The sequence below is a fragment of the Cucurbita moschata genome, unplaced genomic scaffold (genome assembly GCF_002738365.1).
Source record: "Cucurbita moschata cultivar Rifu unplaced genomic scaffold, Cmos_1.0 Cmo_Scf00019, whole genome shotgun sequence".
Classification (NCBI taxonomy): domain Eukaryota; kingdom Viridiplantae; phylum Streptophyta; class Magnoliopsida; order Cucurbitales; family Cucurbitaceae; genus Cucurbita; species Cucurbita moschata.
In genome coordinates, this window is record NW_019268535.1 from 2,836,168 (window position 1) to 2,860,049 (window position 23,882).

Genomic DNA, 23,882 nt, shown 5'->3' on the forward strand with positions numbered 1-23,882 from the left:
AAAGAATTATTCGTTGTAAACCTAAAAAAAATACAATTTTCCTTTCCTCAAAATCAAAACAAGCAAGAGGTTCATCGATGAGACCAGCATGGCAGGCAGGATCTATCACATCCATTTTTTACACGTCACCTATTGACATAAATGAACAAAGTGCGATTCCCTCTCTTTATAAACAAAACAAGAATAAGGTTAAGTAACAGACCAGCATGGTGATAAAGATTTATTACACCCATTTTTTTCAAGTTACCCTTCCATATTACTGAGCCATATATACCTTCTAAAATGGGTTCGAACAGAAACAAGTTAACCGACATAATAAAATTTAGTTTCATTATATAAGTTAAACACATTAAAAAGAATTACCTCTTTTAGAAACCAACAGTTCTTAACGAACTAAAACTTAATGCAGCTTAAATGAGAAGCCATTCAGTTCTTCATGTACGATTAAAATAAAGAGACTTCATAAGAAAACATTACATACCACGACTGGAGCTGTAACTAATGGTCCAGTGTCTGCAACAACAGTTTTTTGGTATTGGGGATCTCTTCCAACTGTATAGATCACCTGGACATGTATCAACAAGAAGAAAACACCAAATAAACAATCATATCATCATTTTCAATTGATAGTTAAGGCATCTTCAAAGGTAGTTGAGCAAGTCATCATATCATCATTTTTTTTGTAAATCAGAAAAAAGGAGCTTTTATCGAAGAGTGTCACACCAGGTTTCATATCTTAATCCATTACCTTGAAGAGTTTCAAAAAAAGAAATTATTGGACACAAATAGTGTAACAACCCAAGCCGCACCGGTAGCAAATATTGTCCGTTTTGGCCCGTTATGTATCACCGTCAATCTCACGTTTTTAAAACACGTCTGCTAGGGAGAGATTTCTACACCGTTATAAGGAATGTTCGTTCCCCACTCTAACCGATGTGGGATCTCACAATCCACCCCTCTTGGAGGCCAGCGTCCTCACTGGCACATCGCCAAGTGTCCAGCTTTAATACCATTTGTAATTGCCCAAGCCCACCGCTAGCAGATATTGTCCACTTTGGTCCATTATGTATCGCCGTTAGCCTCACGCTTTGTTCCCCTCTCCAACCGATGGGATCTCACAAATGGTGATTTTTCATTACATAAAAAAATGCTTGAAAGTAAGCTCATTAAGTTATTTTTGTTTTAATACTACTACCAACATCTAAGGCAGCAAGTGATGGATGCAATCAAGCATTAACAAAATGGTTTGGCCTAAAATGATCTAGGTTTACTACCCATGTTTCATCAACAGGAAAAAAAAAAAAAAAAAAAAAACTTTTCGGGAAAAAAAAACAAACAACAATCTAATTATTTTCCAAGTTTCAAGAATGGGAATGGTCAGAACTAAACCCTAAGAAGCAACAGACTTATATTTTATACCTAGGGAATATTACAAATAAGTTGGGAGAAAGTAAAATAAATTCATATACCGTGCTTCCTTCATTTAGAAATAGCTTTGCAATTTCAATTCCAGCCTGAAATAAGCATCAATTACAATTGGTAAACTCAATCAACATATATATACACATACAAACACATATATTACATATATGTTTGTTAGGAAGTTTAAGAGATATACGTAGAAGAAAGTCATAATTTTACTTCTACTTGAGAATCCCCAATGAGGAAAATTTTGGCCGGCAGTAGCAGGACATTGTAAAGAAAAGCATGCAAAAGAAGACATTCCTCAATCAAGAGGGAGTGCAGTATTAAACAATAAAATACGTACAAGACCATTTTGAATACCTGTACCAGTCCACCAAGATTATCTCTGAGATCCAAAATGAAATATGAAGCGCCCATGGCCTCAAGACGCTTCATTGCTGTAACAATTATGCCTCTATTATTAGCAGAAATCATCCACTTAACAGGTAGTGTTGAAACAATTCCAATCTACATAACAACAGAACATAGGTTTACCTTCTGCATATAACACTCATAAAAGAGTGCAATAACTAACTTTCTCTGAGTGAGTATTGATTTGTTTTATTCTGTTTTAATAGCTCCAATACAATAACTGATAAATAAAATGGTGGTCCTTAGACTTTCCTTCAGTTTGATTTTCCAAAGTAATGATATATATGAGGTACTTTCCTGCTTTGTGTGTTAGGAACTAAAGAGCTTCCATTGAACAGGCTTGATGATGAATCAAATTGATTCTTAAAACAATGCTAAATTAGGGATGAAACTAAAAAAATAAATAAATAAATGGATTGAAAGAGATGAACTATCATTTAAGCATATCCAATTGCAATGAAAATACATCCGTACCATTTTAACTGTGTAAAATAAAATAAACAAAATCAAAATTCAATGACATAGAACTCAATTCAAATCCATACAAGTTTCTGCCCTATTTTAAAGGAACTGAATCCTTATATTAAATCCTAAATTCAATGGGACAGAACTCAATTCCTAAAATGTTACTTGTACGATGAACCTTTTATGATCCACGATTAATTTGTGGGATTATATAAGTTAGAAAGAAACTTTACATATCAAGTGGTTTCATTAATCAGACAATTACCTGTAACCAAGTCCTTTTTAGCCAATGCATTGAATTCCTTTAGGCGAACGTACCCAACAGAAGAGGCAGCATCAATTTGCTCAAGGCGATAAAAGACTGGGGATCGAACAAGAACCTGCCTTTGTACTTGAATACTTTCTTCTGGTCCACAGTTACCGTGTTTGACCTATAAAAAATGCATCCTGGATGATTGAAAGAAAAATAACAAAAAGAAAAAAAAGTTAACAAGGCATTTTATCAAATTGAAACAAATCTACGATAACAACCTTAACAGTCACTTGTGTTTCATTAGGGCCTTGTAGTAATGAAGATACTTCAAATGCTGATTTCCCTCTCGCATCCACTCCATTAACAGCTAAAACTTCATCACCCTAACAGAAGGAGAAAAAAGAAAGAATAGAAATTGTTGAAACTGCACAACACTATTTCACAGTATAAGATCCTGAATTAGAAAATGATAACATGGAAACATAACCACATGAAAAAATCAGAAAGGCTTCTGCTGCAAGATACTAGTTATGATTTTTGCCTTTTCTGATGAATCATACATGATGAACCCAGTATCTGAAATATTGTTTTCAGAACATTTTTTTAACAGATAATATGGTGGGTTGTAGAGTTTAGTTTATTATGAACCTAAAACTATTATTTAGAAATTTGTGAATGTAAGATGAAGAATTTCGAGCATTCTAAAGAACAGGTAATCCACAAGCACAAATAAAATTAAAACAAAGGAAAACAAAATTTAAAAAATAGACATCCCAACATGTTTAAATAATTTTTTTGTTCTAAAACTCTAAAGACAATCTTTAAAAACAGCTCAGTTTCGAGATAATCAACAGGGATTAGAATCATAGCAATCAAATGTTTTTCTGAAGAGCATAGATTTTAAAAATTGGATCAGCTCTGAACAGTTACCTGTCTAATGCCAGCCAAATGTGCAGGACCATCTAATAAGAGTCCTAGTACCTTTATTTTCATGCCTCCACTATCATCTGGAACTTCCCTAAGGTTTATTCCAATACCAGTCATGTCATACCTCGCCATTTTGGAGAACTTCCAAAAAAGAAACAAAAATGGAAAAACAGAACATGAATAAGAACTTAAAGTTTGACGAATAAGGAACTTGCTTTAACGGCATACAGAACCATCTTTAAGATAGATCTCTCAAATTTGATTACTAATGAGAAGTCCTTGCCATTTTGAGCCTTGATAACCCGATAAATCCCTATTTTAAGGTTAAAAGTCATCCCTATTTTTTTTAGTTAAAGCCACACAATTAAAGTTAGTGGAATGGCCAAATGGAATGGCTTTAATTGAGTTGCCACTCCTTTCCATTTTTAACATATAATTGTTATTTAAATATGTCAATCGAATGAGAAACAAATAATCGGTCTTGAGCAGAATCTGAAATACATCTATCTCTCTTGTGTTTTTCCTATTTTTTCTTCTTCCAACAATCTGCTGTTTTTCCTCCGACAATTTCCTCACGACAAATTGCTCAGTCAAAAGACATCAGTATTCAACATCGTACAAGGAAGAAAACTCGGCAACTGAAAGGATAAAAGTGAGAAAATCGTTACCTCAGCAGGGGGAAGAAAACGTGTATAAGGATCGCCCAAGCTTGCCAGCATTCTTCGGATGATATTATGAGCCTTTGACCGAGTTTGAATTGACATATTCATAATGTCTTCTTGCCTTTGCTGAAAGCATCAATATCCGTGCTCATTACTTCAGACTTGCAATGACATTCATTTTTAACAATTGTTCACTATAGCAGAATTTCGAATAGCATGCACGCATATTTGTCGGCAAATAAGTTCAAATTTATAAATTCGAATAAATTCCATTACCTTCCATGGATTCCGATCACTAGCTTACACAAGAACACCAAATATTATATAGGTAAACATTGTAAATAGCGGAGTATAGTGTATATATATAAACTGACACACGATACTCAAATTGAAAAAACTTGCCTAATCAGGAGAGGCCACAGGGGAGTCTATACCTTCCAAGCTTCAGGCGACCAGCGATGGTGACCAGCATCTAGAAAACTATCATTTACAATTTCCCAAGCCTCTTGCACAATATCCTCGTTAGTTACCGGCGGAGACACCGTCTCAGCGTTTCCAAAGTCAGGTAGCTCGTCTTCAACACAAGACGCAGATGAATCGGACGGCGAAGAATCAGCCGATAATGAGAAGATTTCCACAGACGAATAATCCAACGCAACAGATAAGGGGGAATGGAAAAGAAGGCCGAACGAAAGGACTCCGGATAGAGCTCCGATTAGCGTTTTGTCAACCGAGTTGAGGGAATTGCTGGAGCTTTTCTTCTGCAAGCTGAGGAAGCTCAGAAATGGCGGAGGCTTGGGAACCAGAGAGGGGAACTGGAAATGTAAGGAAGAGAAGGATTTGAAGAAGAAGATGACATTCGTCATCTCCTGCAACGCTCTGTTCGTTTCCGGAAGAGCTCCACTAGGATATCAGCGTTCGGTTTTAATTAATTTATTTATTTATATATACTAAAAAATAATAATAATAATTATTAAAAAAAAAAAAAGCAATATATAATAATAATAATTTAATACTAATAATAATTATATATAAAAAAACAATATATATATATATAATAATTTAATACTAATAATAATTATAAAAAAAACAATATATATATATTGCAAATTATCCAACCTAAAATTAACGAATATAACTAATTAATTTATGAAAATTAGTTTTAAAATATTTTATATAAAATATTGTTTAAAAAGCTATTAAGTTCGAGATAAACTAATAAAATATTTTAATTTAATTAATATTATGTATTTAATTGACTATAATAACATGATTTTTTATTTTTTATTTTTTATTTTATGTGAAAATAAATTTGGAAAATTTGTGGATTAAGAGAAATTGACGTTTATTTATTTATTTATTTTTATTATTATGTGTGGTTTAGAATTTGTACTAAATTAATTTTTATTATAATATACATGTTGAAGAAAATTAGAAATAAAATGACAGTTTTTTTTATATAAATTAATAGCTATTAATTTATAAATGAATAAGTTATTTTCAACACCTATTCAATAATTATTTTTTAAGAAAATTATTTAGTTAGTTTTATAATTATTTTTTAAATAATTGTAAAAATAAATAAACTCAATTTAAAAAATTATAATATACAACTTCATTTATTTATTTTATTTTCAATGAGGGGTACGTGTATAAACCGAGATCACATTTGAATGAATGATCTAGTTGTTAGGTTAGGGAATGCAAACACGAATCATGTCGTTTATTTTTAGTTGGACCTAAAACTATGGCCTTAGATTTCAGTTCTTTTTATATGTTCGGGATGTGTATTGATTTCATACACTGTTTTATGTGCATCACTTTCGTATACATTAACCCAACACTAAACACTTTAATACTAATGAGGTCCGAGAAAGAATCATAGAAAGAAGGGAGTGCAAATATATATATATATATATATAGTTGAGCTAAACCAAAATAAGGAAAATCAATATAGATCGAAGGAAAATCATTGAACTGATTTGGAACTAGATCGAATCGAGCCTAAACCAAGTTGAATTGACATATAAAACATGGAATCAATGGTCAACCGATGATAATCGAACCTAACCAGTTTGAAATACACCAAGCTGGTCAAACCGATAAGAAAAATTGTTGAACCAAAGTGAACCAAAGAGAACCTCAAACAGTACAAAACTCGAAAAAACTAGGATGTGATGGCAAATGAACGGTAAATGGCCCTCACCTAGTTGAGCAACTTGCAGACGTATAGGTGGATACATATTTAAGCTCGGATGGATTGGACTGAAATTTTTTTTTGGATAAATCTGAAATTTTGGGTTAATTAATTTAGTGACCCGACAACCTAAATAAAGTTGACCATCAAATCCCAAATTGGGTTGATTTGTCAGACTATTTTTTTAATTATTTAAAAAAAAATTATATTCATCGTAATTAAAATTAAAATTAAAATATTAAATATTTTTTTAATTAATTTTTTTCAGAAGTAATGTAGTTTGAATTATAAACAAATATCCAACTGCAAAATTCAACCAAATTTCTAATCTTTTGAAAAAAAAAAAATAGATTCATTCGAATTGATTCGAATTATCTAACCCAACCCAACCTCAAAGTTTTGATTGATTCGAGGGTCATAAGAACATTCCTAGATGCTCATCCATTTTCCAATTCAGTTTAATTTTTTTTTATATTTTTTTTCTGTTTATCTGCAAAATTGGAGGAGTTTGTTGTTTGTTCAAGCCGGAGCTGCTAGATTTGTTCCCATGGATTATGATTTCTTATCTACGCTCTTAGTGAAGTAGAAGAAACAGGTAATTGGTGGGAGTCCTGAAGCTGGTGGTCCGGTTATCAGTTCCGGAGATTCGACGCGTAGCTACAGAAGCATATTATTCACTCACTGGGGAAGTCGTTCATCGCTGTTTTCCAGTGCAAATCTCATTCTCGCCTTGATCATTACCCTCCTATGTCCACTGCTTTAGCTTGACGCATCCACTTTCTTGGCCGGTGAGTTCAATTTTTTCCTTAATTTTCTTCGACTTCCTTGCATCTAGATCCGCATAACACGCACTTTAGTCGGAGTATAGCTTGCTGGTTGGTTATTGAATGATACGAGTTCTTGAATGTGTAAATATTCTGGACGGAGTAATGAGGGGATTGTGCTTCAAAAATTTACGTAGTTTGATTAGCTTGATGGTTGATTGCGCTGGCTGTACGTTCTTTTAAGTGTAAGATTAGTGATTTGTGCTGAACCGATTACTGGCAATGATAATTCATGAGAATCTTGATGAATTTAAATTTCAAACGAAAGATTCCATTTGTCTTGTTGACTTAGATGGGGGAAACGTTTCTATCTGAATTGCAATTACACTCGAAATTTCTTGTACTTCCATAATTGCTATCTTAGCTCATTGAGAATATATATATATCCAATGTAGCCCCAATTCATTCGATCATATTGGTTTTAGGACTAGAAATATGATTTCGACAGGGAAGAATGCGCGGATTTTCTTTCGAGAATCTCATAGGATGCCTCTTGCTATGAAGTTATTGCTTATGTTTTTTTCCATCCCATAACTGTATGAAAATCTTTTCACTAGTACGAGTAGTTGTAAGCATAGCAGATGTTTCAGTTTCGTTCAATGCTCATGGTTCCTCTTATCTATTACCATCAGCATCATCTGAAGTATCGTACTCGTTTTTATGACCTTTAGAAAGGGGAAGACAAAAGGATGAGTATTGGAAAGGAGTGCTCCTTTCAAATTTGGTTTATACTATATTACTATCTCATATTTAAGTTTACAATACTCTATTATTACGTTCGTCCTATTTATATTACGAACATGACTTACTCAGCGGTCTTTGTGTGTCTTTCTAGAATGAGCATGTTCTTGTTTTGCTGCTGATATGCTGTTTCCCTGATCTGCATATCAGGATAGAAATTTAAGTAAATGGATGTCAACCATAGCTCTCGTGGAAATAATGTGGAGAAACCAGAAGCTCATAAACCCTTTAACAAGGATGCAGCACTAGGATATGATCTTTGGACAGATGGGCTTATTTGTGCGTTTGAATTCATTGGAAGACCAAAGAAATCAATCGATTCAAAATCCAGAACCAAGATGCCTGATAAGCAACAACTGAATAGTGAATTTCCGACCACGCGGACACCTACAACTGAACTGAATAACGACAATGTCATTGCACGGGAGAGGAGAAGATTACTAGAACCCACATCCACGGATGATCCAAAGAGCCAATGTGGCCAGTTTTATGAAAGAGAAAGATTTGAGGGCAATAATTGGTTGCCTATAGGATGGGACAGAATATCAGAGCTGGTTCAAACAATACAAGTAGATGCTGAATGGGCCTTAATGTCATGTGATTTCATGGATGAAGAAGATGACCTTACAGTTGCAGATCTTGTAGCACCTTATTGGAAGCGTCCAGCTGGACCTATATGGTGGTGCCATGTCTCTGCAAGCCACCCTTCCGTTGAGGCGTGGCTCAGAACTGCTCACTGGTTGCATCCTGCCATTAGTTTAGCTTTAAGAGATGAAAGTCGACTCATAAGCGACCGCATGAAGCACCTTTTCTATGAGGTGTAAATCTCCCTAGCTTTCATGCTATTTGACTGCTACTGTATATTGGTAATAAGAAGCATTTTTTACTGACCTCTGTTAATATTAGAACTACAAGAAGAAATTTCATTGTTCATATTATGTAGCATGAGATACATGACTCGTGTCTAGCTGATTGCATATTAATATATACGTCGTGAAATTGTAATATTTTACACCAGTCTTTGCCATGCCAGTTTGGTACAAATTTCTCTTGCTTTATATAAGCTATGTAAAGCAAGAGAAAATTATCTTTAACAAGAACCCGCATATCATTTCGAAAACAAAGCCCTTAGTCTCTTGCAATTTCAGGGTGCAAAACAAAGATCTCTAGGTATGCCATATAAGTTCTCAGGAAAATCTAATCACTTGCTTTTTTGACTTCTAGACAGGTTCCAGTAAGGGTGGCTGGAGGACTGCTATTTGAACTACTTGGACAATCTGCTGGTGATCCATTAAGTGAAGAGGATGACATTCCCATTGTACTTCGATCTTGGCAAGCTCAGAACTTCCTGATAACGTCATTGCATGTTAAAGGACCGGTATCAAACATAAATGTTTTAGGTGTCACAGAAGTTCAGGTTGTTTTTCATGAAAGAAATAATTTATTTTGCCTCTTTGTGAAGGAAAAGTTCGACAATTCTGTTAATTGTTTTTCTGATTTCTTCTTCAACCTCTGGATAGGAGCTTCTGATAACAGGAGGTTATAATGCACCAAGAACGGTGCATGAAGTTATTGCACAACTAACTTGCCGTCTTTCAAGATGGGATGATAGGTAATAACTTTAGTTTAAAAAGTTACAACTGCAGTAGCATAGTTCACCCTAAAATAATTATTGTAGATTCATGGTTAAAATTAATAGGTTAAATTACAAGTTTAGTTCTTAAATTTTGAAGTTTGTGTCTAATTGGTCCCTAAAGATTCACAAGTATGTTATAGGTCTCTAAATTTTTTAATCATGTACCTAGTAAGTTCTTAAACTTTCAATTTTGTGACTTATAGAACTCTTTCAAATTTGAAACTTTTAAAAGATAATTGATCTCATAGGTATAAATTTGAATTTTACGTCTAATAGACCCCTAAAATTTCAATTTTGTGTCCAATTGATCTGTGAATTTTAAAAAATTCGAAAGTACAACGACTAAGCTTATAAATTAACCAAATTAATACTACTCTGTCATATTGTATACCATATGACTGGTATATTCCCCTTTCTTATTGAGCCGACATGCACAAGTAATGCTACTATTCTTTCTGTGTATAGTAATAGTTACTATTTGTCTGAAAATAAAATTTCATGATAGTTTTATGTCAAGAAGTCCAAGGCTATAGGCTTCTTTCTTCAGTTGATCTAAAATTCTGTAGTCAAATGTTCCAACGTACTATGACTGATGTATTAAATTCCATTATCTTTTTTTCTTACAGGCTATTTAGAAAATACATATTTGGAGCTGCGGATGAGATTGAATTGAAATTTATGGACAGGTTCTTATCTTGCACGCCATCTATTGATTTTTTTTTATAAGACAATTTCATTGATGAGTGAAATTTACAAGAGGGATGTATAATCTATGATGTTTACAAAAGACTTCCCAATTTGCAAAGAGGGAGGTATAACGGTAGGAAGTAAAAATATTAGACAGTTTACACCAAGCTATAGCTTGGTAAACAACATTGTCGAAAAGTTTTGTGTAGGTCTGTGTCGTTTCTGCATGCCATCTATTGAAGTAATATCGTGTCAGTTTATCTTTTGTATATGCATATTTTTCACAAATACTCTCCTTGATTTTTTCTCCCTAATGAATATAGGAGAAACCATGAAGATATGCATCTTTTTAGTATCATCCTGAATCAAGAAATCAGAAAATTATCAAGACAGGTATGCTGTCTCGTCACTATACTCCATGCTTGTGGAAAAATTTCCCTTGATGTCTGTTGTTCTTCATAGTGTTCTAAATAGTATTTTCATTGATTTTCAACCTTCTTTTGTAATTTCATACATCAATAAAATTGTTTATGTTCCATAAAAAAATAAAGTAACAATAATAATGGATTCAATCCTTGGTTGGGATTTAATCGGTGGTTTGCCTGCAATGAAAAAACACAATAATGTTTGTGGAACTGTTTCATTTCAGTCTTTTCTTCCTTTCCTTTGTGTGCTTGGGTTGGAGAGGAACAAGATAATGATAATGATGAAGTTAGTTTAAAATAGAGTCGAGGCATTTACTTTCGGGCGAAAATTATTGAATCTGTGATACGAAATAAGGTGTCATTCCCGGAAGTTCCATATCATCTAAAATTCATCTTCCTCTAGTTTTTAGTGACAGTGAATTTTATTATTTTCTTTTCGTTTGAATAAAAGGACGATGGCATGATTTTGTGCTTGTATGCCTCGGCAGTCGTTCGTAACAAATGTTGGCAATTTCAGGTTATCAGAGTTAAGTGGTCGCTGCATGCAAGAGAGGAGATTATATATGAACTTCTTCAACATCTACGGGGATATGTGGCAAAAAGCTTATTAGAGAGCGTAAGAAAGAGCACAAGGCAGATGATTGAAGAGCAGGAAGCAGTTCGTGATCGTTTATTCACCATTCAAGATGTCATGCAGAGTAACGTTCGTGCATGGTTACAGGTACTTGATTCAATGATATAATTTAACGATAATCCAAACAAAAAGGATAAGTTAATGAGGATATTTTAGTGGCCATTTGCTATCTAATCTCTTTTCCTTTACAAAAATTAGATTATACCCAAATGCCTTTTATTTTCATTGCCAAACAGAGGTTTTCAAATTATAAATCTAAGATTCATCTTTCAAATTCTTGAATTATATGAAATGCAATCTTATGTTCTGCTGTATGCTTGGTTTCAATTCTTCTTATACTTTCCTTTTGGTGGATCATGAAACTGTTGTTTTTGACCGAGCAAATCGGAGGAAATGCCGAAGGAAAATGTTGGGAGAAGAAAATAACAGAACAACACAAGAGAGCAATAGTGTTTTAGAGATGTTGGAAGAAGAAAATAACAGAAAAACACAAGAGAGAGACAGTATTTCAGATTCGGATATTTAAAAAATGGAAAGGAGCGGCTACTCAATTAAAGCCAATCCGTGTACACTCCACTGACTTTAATTGTGTGGCTTTAACAAAAAATAGGAATCACTCTTAACCTAAAACTAGGGATTTATCTAACAGAAACTAATCAAGCAAATGGCATGTTTAATTATATGTATGTCTAATTATAATTAAGCATGATTGGTTTCACTTTCTTTCTTACAACATTTTTCAGGACAAAAGCCTCCGAGTGACTCATAACTTGGCGGTTTTTGGTGGCTGTGGGCTTGTTCTTTCCATAATAACCGGGCTGTTCGGAATCAACGTGGACGGGATCCCGGGAGCGGAAGATACACCGTATGCATTTGCATTATTTTCAGGAATCCTATTCTTGTTAGGAATTGGACTGATGGGAGGGGGGCTGGTTTACCTCGGCTTGAAGAAGCCCATGACAGACGAGATGGTTGAAGTCAGGAAGATGGAACTGCAAGAGTTGGTTAAAATGTTTCAGCATGAGGCTGAAACTCATGCTCAGGTACGAAAATCGATAACTCGCAACAATATGCCTCCTACTGCAAGAGATCTTTTCACAGCTGATGCGGATTATGTGCTCATCGAATGAACATGTCGACTCCGAAAATGCTAGAGATGGAACCTCGGCTTGTTGAGAGTGGAATAGATCGTCGTCGTCGTCTAACAACTGCAACTTTATAACTGTAGAGATGCTTAAGGGCGGTCGGAATTGTTTGCTTGTTTATTGGCTATAAAGAAGAGAATAACAGCCTATGAAAGGTATTGTTTAGTAAAGCATAAATATAATCAAATATGTAAAAGCAGAAATGTTCTGTAGTACTTGTAGACATTAATAATCAAATATCATCTAGTGGCTTGCTCTCTTTCTTCTAAGAAATGGGCGGCGAAGGACACGTTTTGAGTAGAAATGTCCATTTTATTGACGGGATTTCAATCTAAATGGAGAGAAAATTTTCAATTTAGACAAAAAATGAGAGAGGAGTGAAATATATTTTGTCCGGTTAGATAAGTAGTACTAGGGACGGAATTATACTTCCTATTCCTTCACTCTGCTTAGTATAAATATATTTTCAATATATATTAGATTGTAATAATAATTCAAGCTTAGTATAAATATATTTTCAATATATATTAGATTGTAATAATAAAATTTGAATTTTAAAAAGAGGTTGAATTATATATATGTTTGCATACAAAAATATATTAATTTGTTAAGATTTTTTTTACTATTTTTTAATAAAGATTATAACCAAAAAAATGAAACTTTAAAATGATTATTTTTTAAAAGAATAATAAACTCCACAAATCTAATTTACAAAACTATAAATAATAGTGTTTAAAATTCCCCATTCAAAAAAACTTAAAAATTCTAAAAAAAAATCTATTTAGCTTAGTTGCCAATCATGAATAAAACATTTATTATTTTACACGTATTCATATAGCATATTACTTTTAGGTCAAAAGTTTCATACAACATCATAGAATTGTTGATCGAAGAACACATCTATTAGATTATACTCCTCTATTTTTCATCCATGCGCAAGCAAAATTCCAAAACCTGGCAACGCCACGTTTAGAAACATTCTCGATCTTCGTTTAGCCAATAACCACAAACATTTAAAAAAAGAAAAAAGAAAAAAAGAAAAAGAAAAAACCAAAAAAGAAAACACACATATAATAAACATTTGACACCAGTCCCGCAGTGCACAAACATCCCCTCAAATCCAAAATCAGGTTTACCCAAAGGCATGCATGCAGCAGAGAGTATGAGCTGAATATATAATATAAACATGAGGCTACTAATAACTCAAACATTAATCATCTTTTACCAAAACACACACCACAGATGAACTAAACCTGATTTTTTCTTTTCCCCCTTGTTTTTGGTGGAAGGGTCATTGTCCTTCCCACTCTTTTTTCAGGCAAACTTGTTACTTAAGAAGAGATCTTGCTAGATGTTCTCGAGCTGTGGCTAATGCTTGACTTATTGTCTGCAAGAGAGAGAGAGAGAGAGAGAGAGAGAGAGAGAGAGAGAGAGAGAGAGAGAGAGAGAGAGAGAGAGAAGAAAACACCTTTCAAGATTATTGAAAGTAAAGGAGAGGTAAAGGAAAGGAAGAAGAATCTGAAATATTGTACCTGCTCGGACAAAGGAGCACCACTGTCAATACTGTGACTTGCGACCTTCCCTGCAATGACGTTTGCATCGGTCTCGAGAATAATGCTGAAAAATACGCACATGAATGGTTAAAACAGTCTCTAATAACCATTTTCTTCTGCAATCAACGTGTTTCATAATGCCAAGATAGTTTGTAAAAAGAGTGAAGTATACTAGTGCACTGGAAGTTGACATAAGAATGGTGGTAATACCCTTCTTCATGAGAGGCAATGAAAACACCAAACCATTTGGATATACAGAGCAAAAAGAATCAATTCTTGAAAACAGCTTTGTGAAAAAGTAAATCGATGAAATTCTAATGATTTGTAGTCTTGCATCAAAACATAGTACACATATCAATAGATGGAGTTTAAAAAATTAGAAAAAGCAATTAGTAAGTTTATATCATGAACAAAACAATCATTGGTGAACTTTATGCTTTAAGTTTGACCTATGCAGGGCATTAGATGTCCAAATGCCCTGTTATTTGTTGTAACCGCGGGCAGATATTGTCCTCTTTGGACTTTCCCTTTCGGGCTCCCCTCAAGGCTTTAAAACGTGTCGGATAAGGAAAGGTTTCCACACCCTTGTAAAGGGTGTTTCGTTCTCCTCCCCAACCAATGTGGGATATCACAATCCACCCCCCTTTAGGACCCAACGTCCTCGCTGGCACTCGTTCCTTTCTCCAATCGATGTGGGACCCCCACCAAAGTCACCCCCTTCGGGGCCCAACGTCCTTACTTGCAAACCACCTCATGTCTACCCTCTATGGGGAACAGCCTCCTCCCTGGCACATCGCCCGGTGTCTGGCTCTGATACTATTTGTAACGGCCTAGACCCACCGCTAGCAGATATTGTCCTCTTTGGGCTTTCCTTTTCGAACTTCCCCTCAACGTTTTAAAATGCGTCTGCTAGGGAAAGGTTTCTACAACCTTATAAAGGGTGTCTCGTTCTCCTCTCCAACCAATGTGGGATATCACATTTATCCACGTAGAAAAGAAATAAAAGAAACAAGGATGGTTACTATGTAAATATTACAAGTACAAAGGGACATGGGTGCTACTGAAATAAAAAGCTGTGCGTAATTATCTATCTGCTACATTTATAAATGATGGTAAACTAAAAGGCAATAACCTACAAACGAACAGCCGTTGGTCAGCTGAGTTAGTAGCTCCAATTAGCAACGCTTAAGAGATTCTAATAATACTCCCAATCAACTTATACAGTAACTTGTGGTTCGCCAATAAATAGGATCAATTAGAGTCCAACATAGACTACTTAAATCTACTCAAATAACAATCACATGTTCAATCACAAACTGTAACTTCTAACCAATTAACATACACAATTATACCACTTCAAATTCTAGAATTCTGGTTTCTTGGGATTTATACTTCACGTTATATAATCTCGTCACCACTATCATCATGATCACAAAAAGTATCTCCATAAACTCATGTAAACAATTCACTAGTGACATAATCGAAGTGAAGATGTGAGACAGCCAAATCCCTTGTCCAGTAAGAATCCGTCAAATCAAAACTAACCAGTACTCCAATTCTAATCGTTTAGACTATTATTCTATAGAATTTTAGCAACTACAATGAAAGCATATTTCTCACCCATCAACAAACTGTTTCCACATGTACTCATGACTCTATTACATATTTCCTTACAAGGGATAAGTAATGACATATAGATACAACTACCTTAGATTCTTTTGATATAAATATTTAACAGTTAATACTTCAATTTTCACATCGATAATTGGTCTGACAAGAATAGGCACATCAACTTAGGGAGGGTATTAAATCAAAAAATGACAATCAAGATACAAAATATTGATCAAAAGAAGGAAATAGAATAACAAGCAACACAATTGAAATGTGAATAAAGGTATGAGAAAAGAAGCAAATGAAAGATACCCTCCGTCGATAATTTCATCAAGACATAGTAAAATGAGGTCCAAGTTCTCAAGTGCCTCCTTCTTTTCTACATTACCCCTGTAGTACAAGAAACAAAAATGAATAATTAAGAACAGTAGCATTTAACCAGTGCAGAAGGATTCAAAAACAAAAAAAAAAGTGTCAAGACCTAAGAAGAAGGCCCACAGCATCAAAAAATCCCTGAAGAACGGACGCTAAAATGAGCTCATTTTCATCTTCTCCACCCGTGACAAAAAAGTGAAGGTCTTGAACAAACTTGTAAACCACTATATTGTTCTCAAACATTGCAATCTCCGCTGTATATTAGAAGTAAATATCAAGTTGAAATGTTGAGAAGGAATTCACCAACCATATAAGGCATATAAAACAAAATGTCGCATTCGACAAAATGGTGCATACTGGTATATGGTCAAACAAAAATTATAGAATGCAGAGAACATTTTTTTTTTAATATAAGAATGCAGAGAACAAAATATACTTTCAAAGTAAACAATGACAAACCCATGCTAATAGTAGTCGCACAAATGCAATTAAAAATAATTCTTATTCTCTCGTTAAAAAACAATGATATTGGATACACCAAATCAGATAATTTGACTACCAAAAGATTCTGAAGCTTCCTTGTTGCGATTAAAACGGCATCGCAGTTGAATTAAATAGGAAGGGTGACATGATTAGGGATAATTAATCAGAAAAAACAGATAAAACTTAGCATGAAAAAGTTGCTACCCTCTGTTCGAGCATTTGTCTTCTGAGTTTTGGTGAAAACAGCTTTCTCAAATGCTTCCTTTGTGCTATTTGTAGGCCAGTCATCCGAATAATACTTAACAGCTACACGCTTCCCTTCGGAATCTAAAAGAAGAATGTTTTTAATGGAAGGGCAAGATTCCTGCATATAAGAAAGCAACCAGGTTAGGATTGAGGGAGAAAATAGCCTTTGTCTGTGCACCAGATGGTTTTTCCCCTAAATAATTATTGTCACAGATATCTTGTCTGAAAAATAAGAACCTAATCCAGTAAGAAAAATTCAGAAGCTAGCAAATAGGCTACATCAGAATTTGAGGATCGTGAGGCCTTTTGAAAAAGCTTCACAGCGATTCCTATAGAGCATACGCTATGCTAATCAAAATCCTCCGAGCTGCTTCAAGCATTTTCACTAATTTGTATTGAGTCTCATAATGTGTGATTGATTTTAAATCAAGTTTCACCCAGGCGAAACGTAAAAATCTTGAAGTCGTCGGTTAGATTCATAGACAAAGCACAAACTCAATACGAAGAAAGTAAAGCACAGAGAATTCAAATGTTCCGGCGAAACTAACAAGATCTACCCAAGCAAAGTCTAAAATCCGAATCGACTAAGTAAGTTCAGAGATCGATCTATAAAACTACGAACACACTGTCCAAGTGAGTTCAGAAGTCAGATCTACTAAGACATCAACCAATCAAACGTCCAAAATTGTCGAACATAACTGCCTAACTAGAACAAAACTCCATGATCCTAACATCAATATTCATCCCCAAAAATTCAGAGATAGTTACTTCAAGACATATCTAAAAGCTAAATCGGTGGAATGCCGAAATCAGACGAATGTGCAACAGAAGAATTAAACAAAAACATGATTAGTTCAAAATGAAGAAAGAAACTTACCATGTGGCTCGTGAAATTTTTTCCCGGGAAATTATTCTTCGGGAATTCGAACGCAATCGGATCTCAATCGCGTTATCGACAGAGGCTACAGAACAAAAATCGAAAAATAGGAGACTCTGTTCAAATACTCCGTCGACTCCGGCCGTCCCAAAAGTTACCTGAAATACAAATCGAGCCCCTTAGTTTTTCATAATTAAACTTTCACCTCGTTTCTTTAGATATTTATGTTTCGGACATCTTTGTAATTTCAAAGCCTTTTTTTTATATTATTTTATGTTATATTATCTTTTTTTAATTGAGAATTTTGCAAAAAACTGATATTTTAAAAAATTATTTATTGCCATTATTTCATTAATCAAAGCTTATAAAATTTTACAATTAGACCCTTAAATATGGTAAAATACATAAACCACCCTTCAACTATAAATATTGCTAAAAATAACCCTTAAAAATAGAATTATTACAATTTAGTTAATGAATAATTATAAAAATATTAATGTCACGTTACAATTTAATTTAATTTTTTTATTATAATGTTCTAATCAATTGAGCTGTCAGAAGATAATTATTGCAAATAATGTATTTAACAGTACAATTTTGGTATTGTTGGTTTATCGAAACCTGTAATAATTTTAACGTGACCGTTGATGTCAAATATCAAATAGGGAAAGATTTCTCCTAACCTTCCCGTGCCTTCAATGAAAATTTTGTCATTCACGAGACAAGGGTGTTGAGTGTCACAATCGCACTGTTGTGGCAATGGGACAACAATTATGCAGCACTTATTCTAACCCGACGAACAAGTTAGCCGTATGAAAATCGTAAGTCGCAGACAATTCAGACGTATGATTGAGTCTCAATCACATTTGAGATAAAGTGTGTTAGAAAATGTGAGTGGGAAAAAATAATTTGTAAGAAAGTAATGTTATACCCTAAGAAAATAAGCAACAACCACAACTTCAATAGCGTATAACCCGAGTATGAAGAATTGACAACTAGTCATATCCCTGGATAATACATTTTAGGGTCACTTCAACCTTGGCAAGTGTAGACACGATTTTGGTGAACGGAGATACACCCCATATTGACATGACGGGAAGAATTGACAACTAGTCACATCCCTATATAATACAAGGCCACTTCAGCCTTAGCGGATGCAGACATGATTTTGGTCAACGGTGATACACGGATATTGACATGACGGGAATAGTGAAGACCTATCTATACAAGAAAGCACGTAAATGGGGTTAGAAACGGACATACGACCATAGATAACACATCCTAGACAAGTATCTATTCAACGAAAACACAGTATCCAATATCATATGAGATCGATTAATGAAAGAAATAGTGATACATTTTGTTCATACCCCATTCAGAACCGAACCATATATAAATCCGACAGAACCTACAAGAAAAAGGGAACGTTTGTGTCTGTAACAGCTTCCATTTGGAACATAAATTCCCAGAAATGTGTTTGTGGATGCTTTTTTTCCACACCATCTTGTCTGTTTCAGTTCAAACACACTCAGCAGTCCATGGTGGTGGTGGTGGATAAGATATTTGAGTTTTTGTGCACAAGAATTTGACTGTTTCATTAACTAAATTGCTTCCTTCCTCGTATAATCCGAGCCTAGCAGCAGGTTATTTGTCTGTCAATGATTTGAAATTTTCTGGTTTTATGTCAGTTTATGAGATCAAAAGGGGCAGAGATCCATGGCTTCTACATTCATTTATCTATACAAAGACTCGAATGGCAAGCCATAACACGACCAAAAGACTAACTTACAGACAGGAACAGCCTAAACCCTGCTCCTAAAATGGCGTCTTTAGTACTACTATACCGACAATGTTGACGGTGGTAGCCTCAAACAAGTTTCACCGTCTTTTGTCAAGGTCATTGTTAGATCCTACATTCATTGGAGAGGAGAACAAGTGCCAGCGAAGACGCTAGAAGCGAAGTGGATTGTGAGATCCCATATCGGTTGGAGAGGGGAACGAAACATTCTTTATAAGGGTGAGGAACCTCTCCCTAGCAGACGCGTTTTAAAAACCTTGAGGAAAAACTCGAAAGGGAAAGTTCAAAAATGACAATATCTGCTAGCGGTGGGCATGGACTCTTACAAATGGTATCAGAACAAGACACCGGGTGGTGTGCCAGTGAAAACGTTCAGTTTTGAAGGGGGGTGGACGTCGAACAGTGTGCCCAGCGAGTATGCTGTGCCCCGAAAGGAGTGGATTGTGAGATCTCATTTCGATTGGAGAGGGAAACGAGTGCTAGCGAAGACACTGGGTCTCGAAGTGAGGTGGATTGTCAGATCCCACATTGGTTGGAGAGGTGAACCGAGGATGCTGGGCTCTGAAGCAAGGTGGACTATGAGATCCCACGTTAGTTGGAGAGGAGAACAAAACATTCGGTGTGGAAACCTCTCCCTAACAGATGCGTTTTAAAAATCTTAAGGGAAAGCCCGAAAGGGGGTGGACACCGGGCAGTGTGCCAACGAGGACACTGAGCCCCGTAGGAAAGTAGATTGTGAGAACCCACGTCTATTAGGTAGGGGAACGAATGCCTCCTAGGTGGGCCCTGAAGCGAGGTGGATTGTGAGATCCCATGTCGGTTGAAGAGGGGAACAAAACATTCTTTACGGTGTGAAAACTTCTCCCAAACAAACAGGTTTCAAATCATGTGACGACACAAATAATCATATAGAATCGAATGGATTAGACGAAATCATGAAGTTTTGGAGTTTTCCTAAGATTATAATTCAAGATCTATCTCATTCATTACCATAGCTCATAACACAACCAGAACCACTTCCTCAGCAAGCTATGAAATCAATCTCATCTCATTCATTTCAACACCAAAATGCAAAACAACAAACCATTACCTCATATTGGCACAGGCTTCTGCAGCAACGCCGTCAAGTAAACCTCCCTGTTCTTCACCCCGCCGGAATCCGTCTTATCCGCCGTCGCCCACTTAACCTTCCGGTACCCCAACTTGTTAATCAAAGGAGAATAAACCTTATCAAGATCCACCCCTTTGCTAAAGAAATGATCAAACCAAAGATAACCCCCAACTCTCAACACTCTATCAACATCATACAACAAAAACTCCATAGATTTCACAGGAATCCACCGGTTCACAGCATGCCCACAACGAACCAAATCCATCACTCCATCAAAAACAGGCAACCGCTGCTGCAGCGGCGCATGCAAAGGAACCAACCCTCTAAGCGCCGCAACCTCATTGTACGGCGCGCCAAGGTTCATAGTCGTAGTGACTATAGTGACATTGTAAAGCTTCATTCTAGCACCAAAAGTGGCGGTTCCACCGCCAATATCGAGGCCAAGACGAAGAACAGAGTTAGACGCCTTCGCAATCTGCAACAATTGAGGGATTGGGAGGTCCAATTCCGTCTTGTACGTCATGAATTTAGTGATTTCACGAGAAGGGTCGAACCCCAAATTCGGATTCAATCGATTCAAACACCCAAAACCCTTACACGAATATTTTCCCCAAATTACATTGGCCTCCGGAATCGAAGAATCAAAGGGATTTTGCGGCAAAGAAGAAGAGGGTTTTTGTGGGGTTTTGGCAAAACACCGCCGACGAGGAAGTGGATGACATCCACGAAGAATCAAAGCCTCGGCGAGCTCAGAATCAGAAGGGCAAGTCGAAAATGGAGTGTAGTTCATGAACCTATAAAGAAGCTCTGGATTGCTATGGCAAGAGGAAGCAATGGGGGAGAATTGGGAGTACAGGACGAGATCTGAAGGGATAGAGTGTTTGGTTTTGGATGCAGTGGCTGCCGCCGTGGGGTGGAGGCGCGTGAGGTGGTTGATGGTGGCGCGTATGGTCTGAAGCTGCCGGATTAGGTGATCGGGAACCGGCTGAGAAACAGGGGATTTCGCGGATTGAATCGTGGAAGAAAGATGGTAAAGAGAAAGGATATTGGTGGCGACCATTGCAACGAGAAGAAGCAAATTCAAACCCATTGTGAAACCCATTACGCAAAATTTTTCCTTTTCTCTCTGTTTTTTCACATACTAATCTCCCACTCGATGGAGCTTCTCGCTGCCATGGCTTCACAGACGTGAGAATCTTGGAGAGAGGTAGGATCCACTACAACGCGTTTCTTAGGAGTGATTTGATGGAATGTTGCTAGGCCGTTGGATTTTTGAATTGTAGATCGAGATGAGGACGGACGGTGATGATTTGTATGTTGTTGTGGAATTGAATATGATTTTGTTTTTACTTCTGTTGTAGGCTTTGATTAAAGAAAGAGCAGAGAGGAACGTGAATTTAGGGCAACTTGTGGTGTGAAAAGCAAATCTCATGCAAATTTCTATTTTATTTATTTATTTATTTATCATTATATTTAATAAAGTTCAACATTATTTATTAAAAGTAAAAAAAGGTGGAAATGTGACAATAATTTGGGATTGTGAAAGGTTTTCTAAATTTTATTGATTAATTTGGGTCTGTGTATAAACTTTTTATACTTTTATATCGCATAGAATAATTAAGAATGGTGAATAAATAAACTATTTTTATAAAAATTACTCTTTTTTAAGAATTTAAAACACATCCATATCAATTCAATATAACTTGAACTTTTGAGTTGCACGCATTAGCTTTAGAATTACTACGGTTATTTGAGTAGCAAATATCATCAAAGGAACTATAACTGATTTAATGAGTCTTTTACAATTTCACAGAATTAGTTCATACTTACACATGCATGACTTAATCTTTAAGACCTATGGGGCGCAGGCGGGGTAGGGGGTACGGTGCGCGGGAGCACGCGAGCAGGGTAGGGGGTACGCACGCAGGACGGGGGAGGGGGTACGCGCGCGGGAGCATGCGAGCAAGGCAGGGGTACACACGCAGGAGCACGCGGGACGATGTAGGGGGTACGCGCGCGGGAGCATGCGAGCAAGGCAGGGGTACACACGCAGGAGCACGCGGGACGATGTAGGGGGTACGCGCGCGGGAGCATGCGAGCAAGGCAGGGGTACACACGCAGGAGCACGCGGGACGATGTAGGGGGTACGCGCGCGGGAGCATGCGAGCAAGGCAGGGGTACACACGCAGGAGCACGCGGGACGATGTAGGGGGTACGCGCGCGGGAGCATGCGAGCAAGGCAGGGGTACACACGCAGGAGCACGCGGGACGATGTAGGGGGTACGCGCGCGGGAGCATGCGAGCAAGGCAGGGGTACACACGCAGGAGCACGCGGGACGATGTAGGGGGTACGCGCGCGGGAGCATGCGAGCAAGGCAGGGGTACACACGCAGGAGCACGCGGGACGATGTAGGGGGTACGCGCGCGGGAGCATGCGAGCAAGGCAGGGGTACACACGCAGGAGCACGCGGGACGATGTAGGGGGTACGCGCGCGGGAGCATGCGAGCAAGGCAGGGGTACACACGCAGGAGCACGCGGGACGATGTAGGGGGTACGCGCGCGGGAGCATGCGAGCAAGGCAGGGGTACACACGCAGGAGCACGCGGGACGATGTAGGGGGTACGCGCGCGGGAGCATGCGAGCAAGGCAGGGGTACACACGCAGGAGCACGCGGGACGATGTAGGGGGTACGCGCGCGAGAAAATGCAGGTGGGGCGAGGCGAGTGGGGCGAGGCGAGTGAGCGCGCGGGAACACGCAGGTGGGAGGGGCGGGTGAGCACGCGGGAACACACAGATGGGGTAGGGCAGGTGAGCACGCGGGAACACACAGATGGGGCGAAGCAAGTGAGTGCACAGGAACACGTAGATGGGGCAGGGCAGGTGAGCGCGCGGGAACACACAGATGGGGCAGGGCAGGTGAGCACGCAGGAACACACATATGGGGCGAAGCAAATGAGCGCACCAGAACACGCAGATGGGGCGCGGCGAGTGAGCGCGCGGGAACACACAGATGGGGCAAGGCAGGTGAGCGCGCGAGAACACGCAGATGGGGCGCGGCGAGTGAGCGCGCGGGAACACACAGATGGGGCAAGGCAGGTGAGCGCGCGAGAACACGCAGATGGGGCAGGGCAGGTGAGCACGCGAGAACACCCAGATGGGGCAGGGCGAGCAAGCGCAAGAACATTTCGACACCGCACCGCCGCCATCAACTGCCCTCGATCTCGGACCACCACCCCCACGCCCCAAGCACTTGCTCCATCCAAAAAATACTCGACCCAACTCAAGTACACAAATCATTTTCGTAGCATATATTTTGAAAATAATGGTCTATCAAATACAAAAAAAAAAAAAAAAAAAAAAAAAAAAAAAAAAAAAAAAAAAAAAAAAAAAAAAAA

General features: G+C 37.3%; 4 protein-coding genes across 11 annotated transcripts in view; 1 reads left to right on the forward strand and 3 right to left on the reverse strand.

Moving 5' to 3' along the window:
• The window catches only part of LOC111457201 (carboxyl-terminal-processing peptidase 1, chloroplastic), a 7,986-nt gene extending 2,930 nt beyond the window's left edge, over positions 1–5,056 (reverse strand). For 2 of the 3 annotated variants that reach the window (XM_023099380.1, XM_023099379.1), the window contains exons 1-8: positions 4,578–5,056; positions 4,150–4,269; positions 3,485–3,622; positions 2,833–2,937; positions 2,567–2,732; positions 1,786–1,862; positions 1,470–1,514; positions 482–565 (exon numbers count right to left, since the gene is read on the reverse strand). In XM_023099380.1, the coding sequence (XP_022955148.1) occupies positions 482–565; positions 1,470–1,514; positions 1,786–1,862; positions 2,567–2,732; positions 2,833–2,937; positions 3,485–3,622; positions 4,150–4,269; positions 4,578–5,009 (1,167 nt within the window). In that variant the 5' untranslated portion in view covers positions 5,010–5,056. The remainder of the gene's footprint in view (positions 1–481; positions 566–1,469; positions 1,515–1,785; positions 1,863–2,566; positions 2,733–2,832; positions 2,938–3,484; positions 3,623–4,149; positions 4,270–4,577) is intronic. The other variant, XM_023099381.1, reaches the window with a different exon arrangement.
• Positions 5,057–6,791: 1,735 nt separating this feature from the next.
• Positions 6,792–12,691, forward strand: LOC111457200. Its single transcript, XM_023099378.1, has 8 exons — positions 6,792–7,128; positions 8,056–8,723; positions 9,134–9,322; positions 9,426–9,517; positions 10,168–10,227; positions 10,552–10,621; positions 11,171–11,374; positions 12,031–12,691. The coding sequence occupies exons 2-8, from the start codon at positions 8,073–8,075 to the stop codon at positions 12,415–12,417; spliced, it is 1,653 nt and encodes a 550-aa protein (XP_022955146.1). The 5' UTR covers positions 6,792–7,128; positions 8,056–8,072; the 3' UTR covers positions 12,418–12,691.
• A 793-nt stretch (positions 12,692–13,484) lies between these two features.
• LOC111456877 (coatomer subunit zeta-2-like) lies at positions 13,485–17,774 on the reverse strand. 2 transcript variants are annotated; one of them, XM_023098929.1, is made up of 6 exons: positions 17,578–17,774; positions 16,659–16,818; positions 16,078–16,225; positions 15,909–15,986; positions 13,965–14,049; positions 13,485–13,819 (listed from the first exon to the last, which is right to left on the reverse strand). In XM_023098929.1, the coding sequence occupies exons 1-6, from the start codon at positions 17,578–17,580 to the stop codon at positions 13,760–13,762; spliced, it is 534 nt and encodes a 177-aa protein (XP_022954697.1). In that variant the 5' UTR covers positions 17,581–17,774; the 3' UTR covers positions 13,485–13,759. The 2 variants fall into 2 exon arrangements, with proteins under 2 accessions (XP_022954697.1, XP_022954696.1); XM_023098928.1 differs by lacking the exon at positions 17,578–17,774 and having other exon boundaries at positions 16,659–16,824.
• A 744-nt stretch (positions 17,775–18,518) lies between these two features.
• Positions 18,519–21,774, reverse strand: LOC111456875. Of its 5 annotated transcripts, none has more exons than XM_023098926.1 (3): positions 20,466–21,774; positions 18,787–18,794; positions 18,519–18,682 (listed from the first exon to the last, which is right to left on the reverse strand). In XM_023098926.1, the coding sequence occupies exon 1, from the start codon at positions 21,586–21,588 to the stop codon at positions 20,467–20,469; it is 1,122 nt and encodes a 373-aa protein (XP_022954694.1). In that variant the 5' UTR covers positions 21,589–21,774; the 3' UTR covers positions 18,519–18,682; positions 18,787–18,794; position 20,466. The 5 variants fall into 5 exon arrangements, with proteins under 5 accessions (XP_022954694.1, XP_022954692.1, XP_022954691.1 ...); XM_023098924.1 differs by having other exon boundaries at positions 18,519–18,676; positions 18,785–18,794; XM_023098923.1 differs by having other exon boundaries at positions 18,519–18,798.
• Positions 21,775–23,882: the final 2,108 nt, after the last annotated feature.